Source organism: Hetaerina americana, unplaced genomic scaffold (genome assembly GCF_022747635.1).
Source record: "Hetaerina americana unplaced genomic scaffold, ioHetAmer1.1.p SCAF_5, whole genome shotgun sequence".
Classification (NCBI taxonomy): Eukaryota; Metazoa; Arthropoda; class Insecta; order Odonata; family Calopterygidae; genus Hetaerina; species Hetaerina americana.
In genome coordinates this window covers 58,127,340-58,144,378 of record NW_027287095.1, presented here as the reverse complement: position 1 = coordinate 58,144,378, position 17,039 = coordinate 58,127,340, and the positions used below count along the sequence as shown (strand labels likewise).

The 17,039-nt window shown below is 41.1% G+C and overlaps 1 protein-coding gene across 2 annotated transcripts in view; it reads right to left on the bottom strand.

Annotated features, from left to right (window-relative positions):
* The window catches only part of loco (locomotion defects), a 104,347-nt gene extending 87,406 nt beyond the window's left edge, over positions 1–16,941 (bottom strand). For both annotated transcript variants that reach the window (XM_071592890.1, XM_071592891.1), the window contains exons 1-2: positions 16,842–16,941; positions 13,058–15,708 (exon numbers count right to left, since the gene is read on the bottom strand). In XM_071592890.1, coding sequence (XP_071448991.1) covers positions 13,058–15,708; positions 16,842–16,863 — 2,673 coding nt within the window. In that variant the 5' untranslated portion in view covers positions 16,864–16,941. The remainder of the gene's footprint in view (positions 1–13,057; positions 15,709–16,841) is intronic.
* Positions 16,942–17,039: the final 98 nt, after the last annotated feature.

The window sequence follows — 17,039 nt, the reverse complement described above, 5'->3', positions numbered from 1 at the left end:
GCAACGCCTCCTTCGTGGGAGTTATGGAGGGCGGAGGCGGGTGGAGAGGGATGGAGGACGTGGGAGGCGGGGGCTATGAGGCGTGCGGGGGGGTTAAGGGAGGTGCGGGGGAGTTGTGCGCGGGGTCGCATCGTTCACACACGGCGACTTCTTCCCCCGCGGAGTAGATTCACGGTCGCCTTCCCTCCCTCCCTCTTTCCGAAGTCAACCCCTCCCCCCTTGCTCCCCCCACCAGTTTACCTCCACGGGTATCGCCCTCCGCGGAATGCGATACAAAGGAGGGGATCGTGGAGAGGGTTGTGAGTGGCCAAGGAAGACGGAGAACTCGCGATACGCCAAAAGCCTGGTCACGGACGTGCCGACTTGGTTGCCCGGAAACTTGATAACACGTGGTTGCGTGGGGTCGTGAGCGGGCTGTGGGGGCTTCTCTCTTGAGGTCGCCCCGGAGGGAGGGGCAGGGAACCCGAGAAGAACTTACCGGGAGACCGGCATCTCCTGACAACTCACGACCGCACGTTACGTATTTCCGGGAGGAATACTTCTAGCGTTCCGAACCAGTGGACAGTCGACTGGAACGAAGCGGGCGAACGTAAGGCATGAGATTCGATACTACGAGCATACGGGGAAAGTTTTTCGAGGCACTCTCGTGTTCAAGATTTAGTTTCCTACACAGCATATGCATCGTCGCGGGTCTATTTGGACGACGAGGAAACAGGCTTAATCAGTATTACACCGTCACAGATTGCCTTGAGGGGATCCACAAATAAGAGAAGGCCGTCATTATTATAAAGCCGAGGGGACCGCACTATCAACAAAAACAGAACAAAACCTTAAAATTAGTTTTCCAGGGGAGAATTGTGATGAAAAAAACTGGAAAATCAATACCTAAAAGATAATTACACCTATCAGCTCAAATTTAGGGTGCCTAAATGGTACAGGGTTGCCTATTAAATACCTCAAGTAAAGAGAACGGAATCGCCGGGGTGTAGTATAATGTGATGAGGTATTAGGAAGGAATTTTGAGCATGCAATATTAATATATTGAAATGATTCAGGCGAGATGTAGTGGAAATTCGTCATAATGAGGAACAAATTTGCACTTTTCTATAGGTTTAATTGTAACGCAAAACGTGTTAAATTCATCGAACCATCTTCAGGTACAAGATATCTTGATGCCTTCTACAAGATATCTTCAGTTGGTGCCTACAAGATATCTTCAGGTACAAGATATTTTGTACCTCAAGATGGTTCGCTGAACTGAAACGCACTGTACGTTACAATAAACCTCTGGAAAAGTGTAAATTTGTTTCTCATAACGCAATCTTAAATTAAATTTTCCGTTTACTCACACGGAAAAACAACGAAAGTACAACGAAGTAACCTTTTTTCAGAGGAAGAGTAATAAAAATTATAAAACTGTAGTGGAGTGGATAAAAAAATCGAGGAATTTGCCGAAGACATCAAACTTTGGAACAACAGTAACTGACTTCGCATCAAGCCGTGACAAAGGGCGTCAGTTTTTCATTTCCGTCACTAGGGTGGGAAAAACTGCGGAACTTACGCAAATTATTGCCTCGAAGGAGCTCTTTTAAAGTTTCGAAGCAGCAAATCACGCTTCTCGTGAACGAATCAAATAATGCCTGTATTCGTACTTGAACACTGCAACTTAAAGATTTGACAGCGAGTATTTACGAGATTAATACACGGGTAATACAAAATTAATCTTGTGCAGAAAAAGCAAGTGCTCTTAGAAATAAAGGGGGAGAAAAATTCGAAACATTTCTTAATCCTACATTTTGAAAGCCCACAATTAAAACTTGAAAAACAGGGTTAAATGCGGTATATTTACCCGGTGCAGTTATACGAATGGAAAACGAGAGAATAAAACGATACATTCAGCGGAAAAAAACTAAAACTTAGGGCAAAAAACAATAGAGTCAATGACGGGATGGCCGAAACGTTTTACGACAGACTGATGAGTTAGGCATTGGGTGGATCTATCATTCTACCCTTTCCACGACGCTATATCATTTATCCATTCTCATTTATTATTAAAACAATCAAAATCTAATATTCATCCCTACCGTCACAAAATAATAGCCTTAAGACCGAAAACCTACTTACAGGAACGAAGATATGAATTTATTCAAGGGTTGAAAATCTGCGAAACGAAAGCAGCACTCAAAGAAGCTTACACTTGAATCGCATTAGCAACCCAAATGGACGAAAACGATTGAGACGATGTTCCATAAAACAGCAAACGACGAGACCTTTTCACCTGTCGTGCAAACACTGAATGAATTACGGTCAATATACATGTAAAAAAGAGAAAAATTCGGATGCTTAAACGTGGGCCGCATATAATGAAACCACAGGGCAGAACTTCTCCCGAGCTCCGTCTAAATGACCTCGTAAAAAATAAAATTCAAAACCTGCCACGTTATGAGCGCTAGGGAGACAAGTAAAACTTGTCATTCATGTTTCACCAAGCGCTATTACATCCCGGCTCATAAACAGACTTAATGAGCTCACTTGGAAGTGCATTTCACGCTTACCTAACAACAGACTTTTTAAAATTTAATTTTATCGGCTGTCGATTTAAAGACTAATAGACGGATTGGTAACCAGATGGGTAGTATTCCACTGGTGACCATACGTCTTCGGGCTTGGTTGGGTCGCCACTGGACCACCTACATCCAAACTTAGTGATTTTCTGTGAACGAAAACGTAGCGTGAGTCCGAGGCGTCAATATAATAAGAAGGCTAATCGAATAGGCCACTGAAGAAATAACTAGTCTCAGTTCCAAAATTGCCAAAAACAAAATTATATATTTAAATACACAAAATATCTTGCTATGTCTAAACGTATTCCGCTATTTCCGAGCTTATCGTCCGAGCGTCAGTATAAGGAATGGTAAGTACTGCGCCATCCACAATAAGAAATGTTCTTAACGTTTAGTGATACAGATAAGGTGTAATGAGAATGATGATAATCGCCCACGAGTATTTCGGTACTATGCAATATAGTAATTACTTTACTAATCATTAAAGACAGAATATTTGATTCAATTGAATTATGCCACACCTGTCGTGTACTTCATAATAATATTTATAAGGTAGGGTAAATGGCCTAAAAATTGAATTGGGACTCTATGGTATGTGAGCGCACGAGAATATACTTTTTTGGGAAGGGGGCGTTTTCAATTTTTTTTAACAAGGTGATGAACTGACTGACATAGGATCAATACCGTATTCATATTTTTCTCATCCGACGATTTGGAGAATGAAAGCGTGAACTCGTATTTGTCAAAAGCTTACACTCTTAATGTTAGGTCATAAATTTGTATACATGTGTGTGTGTCTGTGTAGAAGATTTTTAAAATGTTTATGCGCATCTAAAATGGCCATGATGCGATTATAAGTAGTGTCAAATTATTCCATAGATTAAATGTTACGACGGTGGGGTTGAATATATCCCCGAAAATGTATTACTTCATTATCTCCGAACAGTGGGCATTGCATGATTTGGAATGAATTATTCGTAAGCATGCATTTTCTGACAGAGACATCTCAGCCAAAATCTCTGACCAAACCGAAATACATCAGTACTCGAATCATCAAAAAGAGTAAAATTTGGTCTGTATTTGTTGTAAGGTCAAACATCACTCAGTTCGACCTCGCCCATTCAATATTAATTTAAAGGGCGCATATTACCAAGTATTCGAGCATCGATCCAAATATTCAAATAGACAATCTTCGGAAGGAAACGAATGATTCACTTCCCCATGGGATAACATAGAAGTATAACTCATAAAGTCATCATATTTGCTCCCATAGCGGGAAGCATTCATTTTACAAATCTTTAGGCTACCAACCTCAGACACTGGTAGAATCACAGACATTTAAGTCGGAGTAATTAAAAGCAACACCTTAACAAGCTTACAAAAACGTGAGTCGCGTGAAAATTGCGGAAAATGTATCAGATAACTCGCCCACGGCTACATATCGGAAATGTTAGTGCTGAATAGTTGCCCCAACTGAAGAACCTAAGACGATGAACATTGAAGGTGCATTAAAAAAATCACCTCACTTCCATGAAATCACGGAAACACTTAAAACTTAATGTTACTGTAAGACTAATAAATGAATACCGTACGATTTAAACGGATAATCAAAGTGAGATCCCTGAAATATGTATTATGAAATACAATATACAAACGTTTTAATCCCTCACAAGGTCGGGTTGGCAAAGAAGAAATTGTCAGGACTCGCTCGAACGCAGACTGGGAACCTAGAGCCCTTAGAATTCCTTTTCTTTGTACTGATAACGGTCCAAAATTACGGAAAACACCATCGAAATACCATCAGATTGTCTCAGGCAGCAACAGATTATTCCAACAGCGGAGAGAAATTCAACGGTGGACTAACAGGCGGAAAAGGCCCACTGGCCATGGGGCGAGGAGGGTATTAATTGGGAGGCAGAGGCGAGCGAGTCATTGCCCTTCATCAATATAGTCTACGATGGGAGACGAAAGCCATTCGTCCCGCTGAGTCCGCACCAGACGCCACATGAATACGATATCATCATTATAAAGCCGCGCCGGTCTCCGGGGGAACTTATATCGACCATTAACAACGGACGCTAACTGACCAACCGTACTGGTTCCGATGACTTTCTATTACTTGATTCATCTCAATGGTTACGAAAGTCCGAACTCATTTGAGTCAGGTTATCATGATAAAACGACTTCGTAAGTCCTTGCGATGGGCAGAGGCTTTCACAGCAATTACGAGGTAAGCTGAAATAAATTATTCCACTGGGAAAACGGGCAATCAAAACTTTAGATTACACATGACTGATTATAAAAATAATTTTTACTAATCCATTCGGTCTTAAGCGAAATTTCTGAATGCTGTAATAAAATATACTATTTTTCAACTGACATTTCTTCTAAAACTCACCTGGCGAAAGAATGTCGGAATTATTTCCCCAAGCATTAGAGACGATATGAATGGCATACTACTCTTATTCTCTCCTCGTATCTATTTGGCAAAGAAATTCTGTAAAAAGGCAGGAATACCGAAAACCCGAGTGGTGATAAGTCTTTCCAGTGCAATTAAAGATGGAATGCGTGCGAATATTTATGCATCACATCACGACAACAAATTTTTGATATAGGAAACCGTTCCTATCAGCTCATCAATATATTGAAAACAAAAGGATCATACCTTTGTTAAAACAGTACAATCAAACCATAGTTAATCTTTCACACCGATTACTTGGGAAGACAAAACATCTCCACTTCGGGCGAGATATATAAAATAAGCCATGATCGAAAATGTTAACTGATGAAGGCGAGAACTTGACGGAGGACCAAGTTTTTAATGAAGTCGAAGAGTTCCTTAAGCTCTACACCCATTTATCAGCTTTCCTTTTACTGCTTGGATCGATATTTAAAAAGGAGGGTCTGAGTGGAAAGGAGACATCAAATTGCCAAAAGACATAAGAGGGAAAACAAGGACGTAATTCCAAGACACGCCATTGCCAAAAATTTGGATGCTGAATGTATCAATGGGAGACCTTGGAAGGCAGCAGGCGATGAGAATACCTGGAGTGAAAGTTTTCGGCTAAAAATAAGAACTATAATGGACAACTTCCGCTTAAAGCTTTCCCACTTTCGCGCCACTTTGAATACGCTGACCTTACAGCGAATGACCCTTTAAATTAGTTTCCTCCCGACTCCTTTTCTCGGCGGTTCTCCAGCTGCGGACACTTCTAAGAACTCGAAAACAAGCGCTGACCGCAGCGAACTTGAAGATTGGCAACCGACTAAACGCACGGAGAATTAGCGGATGGGCATCAAGAGTCAACGAAAAGATTGTCGTAAGTAATCAAGGGCTGCAGTGGAATCAAATACAACTGAGAAATGGTATGATAGAATTAAGCTTCTGCGAAGCTATACGCCAAAGGCGAAAACTTCTACGCTCTCCACCTTTCCAGTCTAATCCGATTTTAACGTGGACCCCAGGATAAAAGAACGACCCCAAAACTTCCCTGTTATGGCGTTAATTGCATTTCGGTCGGCGAAAGGGAAGGCTATTGATGGATTACCTGTAAACACAGACAGTGAACAGTTTTTTTTTAACGTTTCATTAACGCATACGTTTTGTAATCCAACTAAATCGGTTGATAATTACAACAAATAACTTACTCACTAATCCCTATAACAAGCTATGAATTCAAATACTTAACAATTTTGACCTACAACTTGACGCAGCTAGAGGAATGGTTTAAACTGACTATTATGATTCCAGAAGATTAACTAAGTAAAACAAGTTACTTGTGTAAGACTAATTTTAGACGATATTTCCTCGTATCCTCAACTTGGCATTTACTGAATTCCTCACCGATTTACTTCAGGCCATTTATCACTCACGGTGCATTGAAAAAATATATCGGAATGAGATAACTTTATCAAGACTTAGGCTGCATTCTTCAAAAGACAAACAATAACCAGCGTATCATAAGAAACACGATTCGGATGGAACTATTGCGGCTAAAATGATCGACTTCAATGGAGACAAAAGAAGTTTTTCTCTCTCTTATCAAATACAACGATGGCAAGTTGCTGCTTGACCCTCAAAATGAAGTCTATAGCATCATGTAAATAAAAAGCTGGAGGGAAAGGACATTTGAAGGGCTTTGGTAAGTCTTAAAAAATTAATGGAAATAACTTCTTTCCAAACATCCTCTGAATTTCAAATGGCACATCGTCAGACATACGTGCTCCAGTCGCAATATTATCATAATCAGCAAGCATTCCAAACAGTCCCGCCCTAGCGTGTACTTGAAAAAGTGTTCTTTGTCCTCGACTATGCGGGTCTGAGCGGGTTGGTTTTCCGCTTGTGGGTGGATGTTTGTTTACCCGGCCAGCCAAGCCCAACCACGGTCCCTTGGCTTTAAAAGGACACCTCTATGCCGGAGACTTTTCGGAGGGCCAAGTGACGCCTCCCTCTTTGCACTTTCGAACCAAAATATTTACGAACCGGGATGGGAAGGTTGGGTCTCGTAGGGGCTGCGGAGCTCCATCCCCGGCCTCGACTGTCACCCGTCTCCGTCGAACATCCCTGTCGTGGCGGCTGCCATCCAACCGATCGCCGGCCCTCGTCCACCACGTCGCCTACCATATGCAAACCACGGCTCCTCTCACTCCGCTCCACCTCCTCCTCTTCCCTCCCCAGTCTCACCTCCCCCTTCCTTCGGTTACACGAGAACTTTTTTCAGATACAGGTACTATGCGAGGTCCTCGACACCCCTGTTTCCTGCCTTATTTCCACAACACTGCCACCACGTTCACCGAGGATGGGAGCCCAGAAGTAAGCGAGACGAAGCTCATGACGCTCGGCTTGGCTGACGACGCTCACACGCACACATCAAAACGGTATGGGAGAAATACGGGGTCACCAAAAAATAGCTCCCGCTCCAACGCACCAGCGGAGGCGAACGTGGGCGTTCACTGGGGCGTCTGCGGCGGCGGCCCTGCGGGAATTGGGCCCGGCCGGCGGTGAACGATGATGCGGAGTGACAGATCTCTCTCTCTCTCTCCCGACCCGACCCCGCTTTCCATTCCTCCCCCGAAGGCTGCTGGCTTTCCCCCACCGTGCGTTACCAGCGATGGGGATCTCCCCCCTCCCACGCCACACCGTCCCTCACACGCCCCACTCCACTCTCGATGAACGAGAATCATACGGTGGGGGAGTGGTGGGGGGGGGAGAGGAAGACCTCCTCCCAACCCTGTTCAGCAGAGCACCATTTGGTGGAGGGAGTTGGATTGCCGCGTGCCCCACCCCAACCGCCCCCCACCCTTCGTGCAGCAAGAGGCGACTTTCCCACCCGACCAAGCCATGCGAGAACTGCGAGGCGGCGACGCACGGTCCCCTCCGAGCAGGGTGGTCGCGCCATCTACCGCACGAGAGGATGAACGTGTTGTCATCTGAGACACGGGGCGGGAGGAGAGGATTTTTCTTTTTTTGTAAATCACCGAACTCAGTGAGCCGCTGCACCATTCACCGAGATGTTTCGACACGTAAAAAATCTACTATTTTCCATAGTCACGACACTCGGGAAGGGACTGCGACGAGGGAGGGTGTACAAAGTGCTGGGTCTAATCTCTTTTTGCTGGGGTTTTATAATATCAATGGGCATAAAGATCTTAAGACATACTCGTGCGTGAATATAATTCATATAATTCTCGCCACTGACGGGTCTATCAGGTCTTAGGACCAACCCAAGTCTTACACAGTTAAAAACAAATCATTATCATATCAGGAATGGCGAATGATACCGAATTCACATAAAAAACCTTTGTTTGGCAATTATACAAGGATGGGATCGGCGACTTGAAAAAAAACTGCATTAACAGTTTTGAAATGGTATTAAAATATAAGAAAATATACCTACACTGGTTCGGAGTCCATGGTTTCAAATGGAACTCTGGTCAGCAATTCTTAAAAAATAAAACATTTTCCCTTTTTGCAAAGTACCTCATGCCACAAAGATGACACACAATATGATCAATGTCCTTTCACATTTTTCCCAGCATGATGATTCAGTGCATGGAGTGGATATGTTGCTCGTCAAATGGACAAGACAACACCAAAACAGAGCAGGTTAACAACCCCAAAATGAAGTCGAGGCATTCAGATCCACAGAGGATTATCTTGAATGGGATTGTGTGGACTTGTTTTTGCGAGAAGGAGCTGGGAAACTTCACATTTCTTTGCCTCAGTCATCATCCATTTCAAATACTTGAGTGAATCCTCTTGCGTTCCCTCACTTATATAGAGGAATGATTATGGGTCTGTTTATGCATGCTACTACCATTATTATCCACGACATAATTTTCTTCCAGTGGAAATCATTGAGCTCCAATAATTAGAGATAGCATCCGGAAATACATTATGTTGAGTTTTGTAATTTGATAGTTGAAGAATAATTACAAATAATTAAGGAACAGTAGATTTGTCATCCTTTGTACAAATAAAAAATCCTTTGCACATGGAAGATCCATTATGATACCCTGGGTGCTTGAACTTCTCTCCTCTTGCCTCTATTATAACATTCTTCCTACATGTCAGTTGGGCTCTGCCATTCTACGTAAAGATCTTCAAAGGAATGGAATCAATAGATGCTTCTTTATAGATTGCCTGTTACTCATTCCTATTCTTTCAACAGTCAAAATTTGGGAGTGTACATGAAGTAAGTTCAACTTTTGTTGAAAAAATTAAATTATCTCCAGGTAATCAAGTGACACAGTCACTAACCAATAAAGTTATTCATTTTTCTTTCGGCCTTTCACTTATTACATTAACATTCAGAGTGGATTCTTCATAAAATAGTCTTGGATGAAATTTAAATGGCAGAGGAATGTAGTATGACAAATGAGTATTTAATCTTTACCACTCGCAGACCACAATAACACCATTCCCAGCCCTAACTTAGGAGCAGAGAATTGAGTATGAACAAGAAAAAATATTCAGCCAAAATACCATAGCCATTCATGAATTACCATCTATTACTAATACCATCCTTAACTTTTTACTGGAGTGATTACATGAATTAACTCTCCATTTTTCACATTGATCACAAGCAATAAAATTAAAATAATTCCATTATACTAGCTTAAGTCCTCAGCTAATTGAAGGTTTGATACAATGAAGACCCTGACATTCATATTTTTTCAGAATATGATTCAACAAACTTATCTTATTCTGAAAGGTAGCTTGGATAAGCAAAGGTAGAGTTCACCTCATACCAAGACCTACACTGTGCTTGATGAATGCATAATTCATGGTAGCAGAGTCAGTTTACTTTGATGGGCCACCTGTAGCTTCCCAGAAAGATTAATACCCAAAATTTGTACAGACTGGCCTGAGCTCATTAGATCTGAATGGGATTTGAATCAAGAACCTTAAAAATTTGATGAGACTATCACTCAGGGACTCACTTAGGGAAACATTTAAAAGCCTACAATTTTGATATGATAACTTCAACTGTAGGCAGTGAGAAATATCATCCACATAGGTTATATGTAGAGTCAAAAGTAATTTGTCTTCTTCTCTTACTTTCCAATAAGGCCATCTGGGGACAATGTGGCAATTACAATTCCTTCTCCTTTGCTATTTTCTTTTCCTCCAATATTCGTTTATCTTTTTGCTGCCTCTTTATTCTTTCCTGAGATCACTTTTAACCTGTCCTTTACTGTATCCTTCTACCCAAGAATTCCCCAAATTTCAATACTTCATCCCTAAAAGCCTTTCGTTCTAGTGTCTCTTCTGTTTTTGATGTTTCTTTCTAAGTCTTTCTTTACTTTTTGAATACAAATGTTATAGTCTTCTTTTCTCGGCGTTAATTGGAAGATCTGTTTCGTCTGCACTAATGCCCAAAAAATGTCAATCTGTTTTCTTGCTTCCAAAACATTTCCTGTACTTCGATACATTTCATCATTACTTCTTAATTAGTATTGGAGTTTTTAGTGGACCAAGTATTTACCCAATGATCCACCTTTCCATTAATTCTAACGGCTTTATATTATAGTTCAACAATACACATTCTCATGAATATAGGCATTCTGACTTCACCACTACATTAAAATAACTTACTTTCAAATTCTTCGATATGCACTTTTTGCAGTAAATATCCTTAGCTATATGATATGCCTTCTGCATTTAATTTATCATGTCCTATTCAGCATATTTTCCTAACTTGTATCATTTATCCAAAATAGTAAATTTTTTTAACCATCTCTAATTGGCCAATGCCTAAAATTTGGAGGATTTTTAATGTTTCAATACATTTATTTTTCTGGCGCTTTTTTCTGCTGAAAAGGATTGATGATAGCCCAATCACATTGCCTTACATCTACTGTAATTTTGAAAGGCTGTGATTTATTCCCTAAAAATGTTACTTCTGAGATGGGATCTGTCAAAGCGTACTTTGTCTTCCATAATTATCATATTTAATTATCTGAACCCTGTGTGGATGGAAGAAAAATCAGATTCTATCTCTTTTCAACATTAAAAACCTTTCACACTGTTAGAACTGCTGGTAACAAATTAACAAAAGAACTTAAAATCTTATGCCAAATTCAAATTTTATAACTTTCTCGGAAATGACATTCAAACACTCATGATTCTGAAATCAAATTTTCCTGAGTACTCCTTAAACACAGGAATAAAAAAGCATGAACTAACTTTTTTACCAAGAAGAACTTTTAAAATAATCACGGAGCAAAAAACTATTATAGCCTGAACAAGGTTACCTTATTCCTAGAAAATGTTTTTCCTTGCCTTCCTAAAACAAAGTAAAATTGGATAGACAAATTTTTTCAATATTTATTGTTACTAAAATCCTAAAATGCTACATTAGTAATTTGCTGATTGATTTATTAAGCTTTAAACATCACCCAAAAATTATTTGATGGCACATACATCATGTTAATATTTAGGATAGACTGATGAGGAAAATCATCACGGTAGATTTTTTAAAACTCAATACAATGGCAAAGAACCTTACTGAGCTAACTTAACAATATTGCATAAATATCTGCTTTCATCTGGGATATTTCTATGATTCTAAATACATCAGTCATTGAGGACCAATGGATAACTGGGAATTGTGAGTGAACTTTGGCTAAAATCAGATTGGTATATGTAATAAATTCATGGAGGTTAATGGGAATTCAGGATAGGGAATACTAGCAAAAAATAAGCAAATCAATATGACTCCAAAATATTATTGTAGAAATAAAAAAGATGATAAAATAAATTCCAGTACCAGAAAGAAAATACTTAACATCCAAATAAAAGAGATGATTAAATACACAAATGAACTATGCATAGCAAAAACTTTCCTTGACAAAAGAGTTATTTCAAGTAGGAGATTTGGAGCACATTAACAGTAATGATTTCATAGGAGGGCTATTCAAACTACACAGAAACAAATGGAATGAGAAGAATGAAACCAAAGGTCAAAAGGGCTACAGAATGACATGCCGAAAATGGTATTTAGGTATTTACTTATAAATAAGTATTCATTAATAAGACCTATAATCATGTGTCGCTCGAATTTTTCCTGTCAGAATGATTGACAAACAGACTGCATTTGATATGCCAAGGAGTATCGTACGTCTGCAATTGAAGCTATTGAAATGTTAGCAACCACTATGTCCAATTATGGAAATAACACTAATAGTCATTAAAAGTATTACCCTGATACAAAGTTTTATTAATGCAATTGGTTAAAACATCTTTATATAATGTGGATGAAAGTTGCCTACCTATAGGTACATAATTTGTAAGAAAACATTAACAATGGAATACTCGTTGATGAAAAAGAAGTATAAAGATAAAATATTGTTAAAGATAATTCATAATACAAGAATAATGAGGTTGATTCTTCAACAAAAACCATGCCCTCACAAAATTCATTTTATAAGACATTTCACAAAAACCCTATGTTTACTAAATTCAGGATTGACAAGGGAAGTAGTTGAGCCTATCACAAGTTCATGTCAATGGTATGTTGCAAAACAAAATTATCAGCATCTTAATGCCTATACATTCCACTACATAATCAATACCTAAGCACTTTAAAATGGATATTATGCTTATTTCTAATTCAGTCTGTATATTTAATTAGCAAAGAAACTAGTGCACTACTGTCAGCCCACTCAAGAAGCTATTAATTTTCTCTTTATGCCTCTAACAACCATCAAAGGAATGACTAATAAGATTAACTTAAATATTATCTGGAAATTAGCCCATACAATATACTCTCTCTCAATCTAAAATTTGACAATTATTGTGCACATATAGAAGCATAGTTTCTTGGAAAATTCTTTTTAACTTTTAAACTAAAAATTCAGAAAGTCGAATTCAGCTGAAATGCAGTGTTTATATCTCTTGATTGAAAACACATTATCAATGACATTACAGAAAAGGAGTACTAAAATCTTCCAAAGTATCAGACAACAATGAAAAAGGAATGGCCACTTACCAGCTGCTCCAAATCTGACATGCACCCATCGCCTTCTTCCTCAGCAGTTCTGTCAACTCCAACCTCAGCTGGGCTCAGAAATTGACGGTGAGATGCTGATGGTGAGTTCTCCAAACACCGAAGGTCTTGCAAACTGCCCCACAACCCACCACCACTCCCTGACACATTCATGTGGTTGAGGTGTGCAGGTGTGGTGACTTTGCTGGCTATTGACCAATCTGACACACACTCCATGGAACCCTGTCCCACCCTGCTGATGAGAGACTCTTGATTGGACTCCTCAAAGTGAGCTGAGCCGAGAGGTTTGATGTCCTCCAAGCTATGACTTATGCCCTGTTCCCGTGAGGACTTCATCCTTCGTCGCCTCCTCCTCCTCTCTTCTCGACCTGCGGCACCAGACACTGGAGACCTAACTCCATCATTGATACTAAGGGGAACAGGAAGACCATACACCTTGGGGCTCAATTTGTATGAAAGGACTGGATCTTCAATGACAACGCTGTCAGGTGGCTGGGCGGGGCGGTGTCCAAATGAGGACAGAGATGATGAAGATGATGGCTTTGGCAGTGGTGTGGCAAGAGACGAGTTAGGGTTGGATACCCATGACTCCGTGCATTCTTTGGTTCCAGCAGATTCCCCCTCTTTATCTGTTCGATCAGGATATTGGCACTTGTTGACAATCACAGGATCTGGCATCGCTCTGACAGTTAGTCGCCCACCAGAGGCGCATGGACAACTGGGAGGGGTGTTCCCTTGGTGGGAGAGGTGAGGGATGGCCACCTCACGGTCGGACACATCGAGGGCCATGGCTCCACGATCATCTCGAAATCCAATACCCGAGTCAGAGTTACTTGATGTGCTGCTGGGATGACGACCTCCACCACTGCTGAGTGAGGGGGTAACAGATGCAAGAGCAGGGGGGACACTGGGGTCAACAAACAGAAGGAGATCTCCTAATGAAGCCCGTACATTTTCTGCCCTGGCTTTCCTTCTACGGTTGGGCACACCTGGAGAGTCCAAATCATCTGTCCCAGATGCTGTACCAGAATGATTTCCTTTTGATATGGATCCCCCACAAATTGTGGCAATGGACTGGAGGACTGGAATGGCTGAGTCGGGAAAGGCAAGACAACCAGCATTACAATTGATCCCAAATGCACAGGCATGAGCTGCATGGGCTTCGTGGGGCCTTAATCCAGGTTCCACGGCAAAAACATGGCAAGAACTACGACCAGTTAAGGGAAGGGATGGCGGATGACTTATATTATGGTCACCATCAAGGGATGCTGGAGATGTGGTCACCACCAAACCAAAAAATCTAGCGTCACCACAGGCACACAAGGCTGCTATCCTACTTGCAGGATATGATGCTAACGTATTACCAGATGCAGACATCACCTCCACACACCTACGACGGCGACGTCCAGAGCGCACCGATAATAGCACCACTGCATGAGCACGTCTCTCTGCCCTCATTCTTCTTATGCACCCCCTAACTACCTGCATCCTTCTACCTTCCTCTGGCATCTCTATACTCCCTAAATAACCCACAACAGCTTTGTAAATGGGAGAAGGGCTGAGGATGGCCTCTGCTTTTCTAACAACATCTCCATTCAAGCCTTCACCCCTAACTTCGTCCCCATCTAACCCTTCATTCTGGATATCTGTTCTGTTTGCCAAAGAGGCATAAGGCATCACCGGCAACCTTTCCCTATGCCTGGGCACTGCTAAAGCAGCACCAGCAGATCTCCTTTCCTTCCTTTCTTTCCTCTCCTTGCGGAGGGGCGGCCTATTAGGGATTATCACAGGTGGGGGCATTAGGATAGAGGGTGGGATGGGAAGACCTAGGCAATGATCCTGAGATTCCGTCTGCTGACCCCAGATGGTGGCCATTTCCTGAAACATGGCCCCAGTTCGTAGGTCTTGCACCACACGCGCGGCTCTTGCAGGCGTTGTCTGCGCTGATGACACGCCTCTCGCCGCACTGGGGGATCGCCCTCCCCCTGGTATGCGAACACCACCTGATGATCTTGTTCTTGATTTGTGGAGGTGACGCAGCCTTGGAGGTCGGGGCCTGGCATACGACCTGTCGGGTGGAGGTATCCTCCCCCCCATGGCACCACAGATTTTAACCAACCCCTCATTTCTGTGAGATTTTTCCCTAAGCTCTCCATCGTCACCATCAGATGAAGATGATGACGCCACTGGAGAGGCAGCCTCAGTGTCTGAGGCAGTGGTGTCTGATGAGGGAGAAAAATAGTACGTCTCTGCGACTTTGAGAGTTAAAAGGGGTGCAGAAGCACCAACAAGTCTCACAACATCATCATGCGGAGCCCTAGCAACCCCTCGACCATTTACTGACACTAAGTGATCACCCGGGCGCAGCCCAGCCCTTTCGGCTGGACTACCGGCAACAATGCAACTGAGGATGCAAGGGCGCTGCCCTGAGATGGTGAAACCAAAACCTCCTCGGCCTCGTCTCAGTTCCACCGTGCGAACTCCACCATGATGGTGGCTGTGATGTCCATGGTGATTGGAGTGATGGTGTGTTAATTTTCGTCGTCGACGACGTTGTACACCAGTGGAGATTGGGTGCATGGCTTGTTGGGTTTGTAACACCCTGTGTAATGGCACTCCACCTAAAAGCAGAGCTAAAGAAGCCCAGATTAAGTTCTATTCTTACCATCAGACCTATTTCATGGTATTCCATTAACATATGACATGACATTCATACAAAATATTTATCCTGTAAATATCAAGACATTTAAAAAAAATGTACTAATAGTTAACAAAGTTTAAACTTTACATACGCCATGGAGTTATCGTAATGACAATAGCAAATATGCAATTCAATGTAAGTATGTACAGTTCAGCTAACAAGTTTCAACATCACTACTATGAGTCATCCCTGAATTTGTCACCTCACGAAAGAATAAGCAAATGAACTCTATTTACCAATCCTAGGAGTTGAAATTTTGAAATAAAGAATATTAGGGAAGACACAAAAACAATGAACTAAACGCGTTATAAATACATTACACAAACAGGTGTTGAAGTCAGTTAATATCATCTATTATTTGACCCGTCTAATAGCATTAATTTTTACCTTCGTTAAATTAAAAATTAGTAGAATTTATTCTAACAGTCCGATAAAACTGCGTGCAAACAGAAATCTTACCATTTTAAAACAACGGGAGTAGTGCAATTTTTTTGCGAACGACAGCATTTTAAATTGACATTTCATCAAAATTAATATTTACTTTTAACATTGCAGCGATTTTTCGCAGATAAATGCTCACCAATTGTTGAAGTCATGAGTTTAAGGCAAATAAACAAAACTCGTCTTGACATTTAAGATAAACAAAAACTTTCCAAATGTTTCAATCACAGGATAACTTCAAAGGCACATAGTTATGACAATAGTATACAAATACTTCATCGTTTAAAATGGTCTAAAGTAAAAGCCAAAAAACTCACTCGCATTATAGTGGCTACATAACATTTGTGAATAACATGTAAATAGACAAAACAACCACAGCTCACATATATTCTTAAGGTAAAACCTATGACAAAATGAACCCATACATATTAAAAAAAGTGGGAATTAATAGGCAATCAAAAATGTACGGTTGGCTTTTTAGAAGAATGAGCTAGAAATCATAGCGCATACGATGAACTAGCCCACGTAAACTTTAAATTTGCCCGTTACGGAACTTAATTTCGATAGCGTACGAACTATAGGCTACGTGATCAATTTTATACAGTCAGACAAATGTATACTTACTATTTTCCACAAAAACTGACATATATTGGATACATAATGCACCATACTTTAAAATTCAACTCTCAAAACGACTCCAACACAGCCATTTCTAGACAGAAACACTTCGCCTCAGGCGCTCTCACGGTAAACGGCTCCAATTTCACATCAGCGCCATCTGCAGAAAGGCATTTCAACTAACGTTGGCTCGCAGGTAAGACG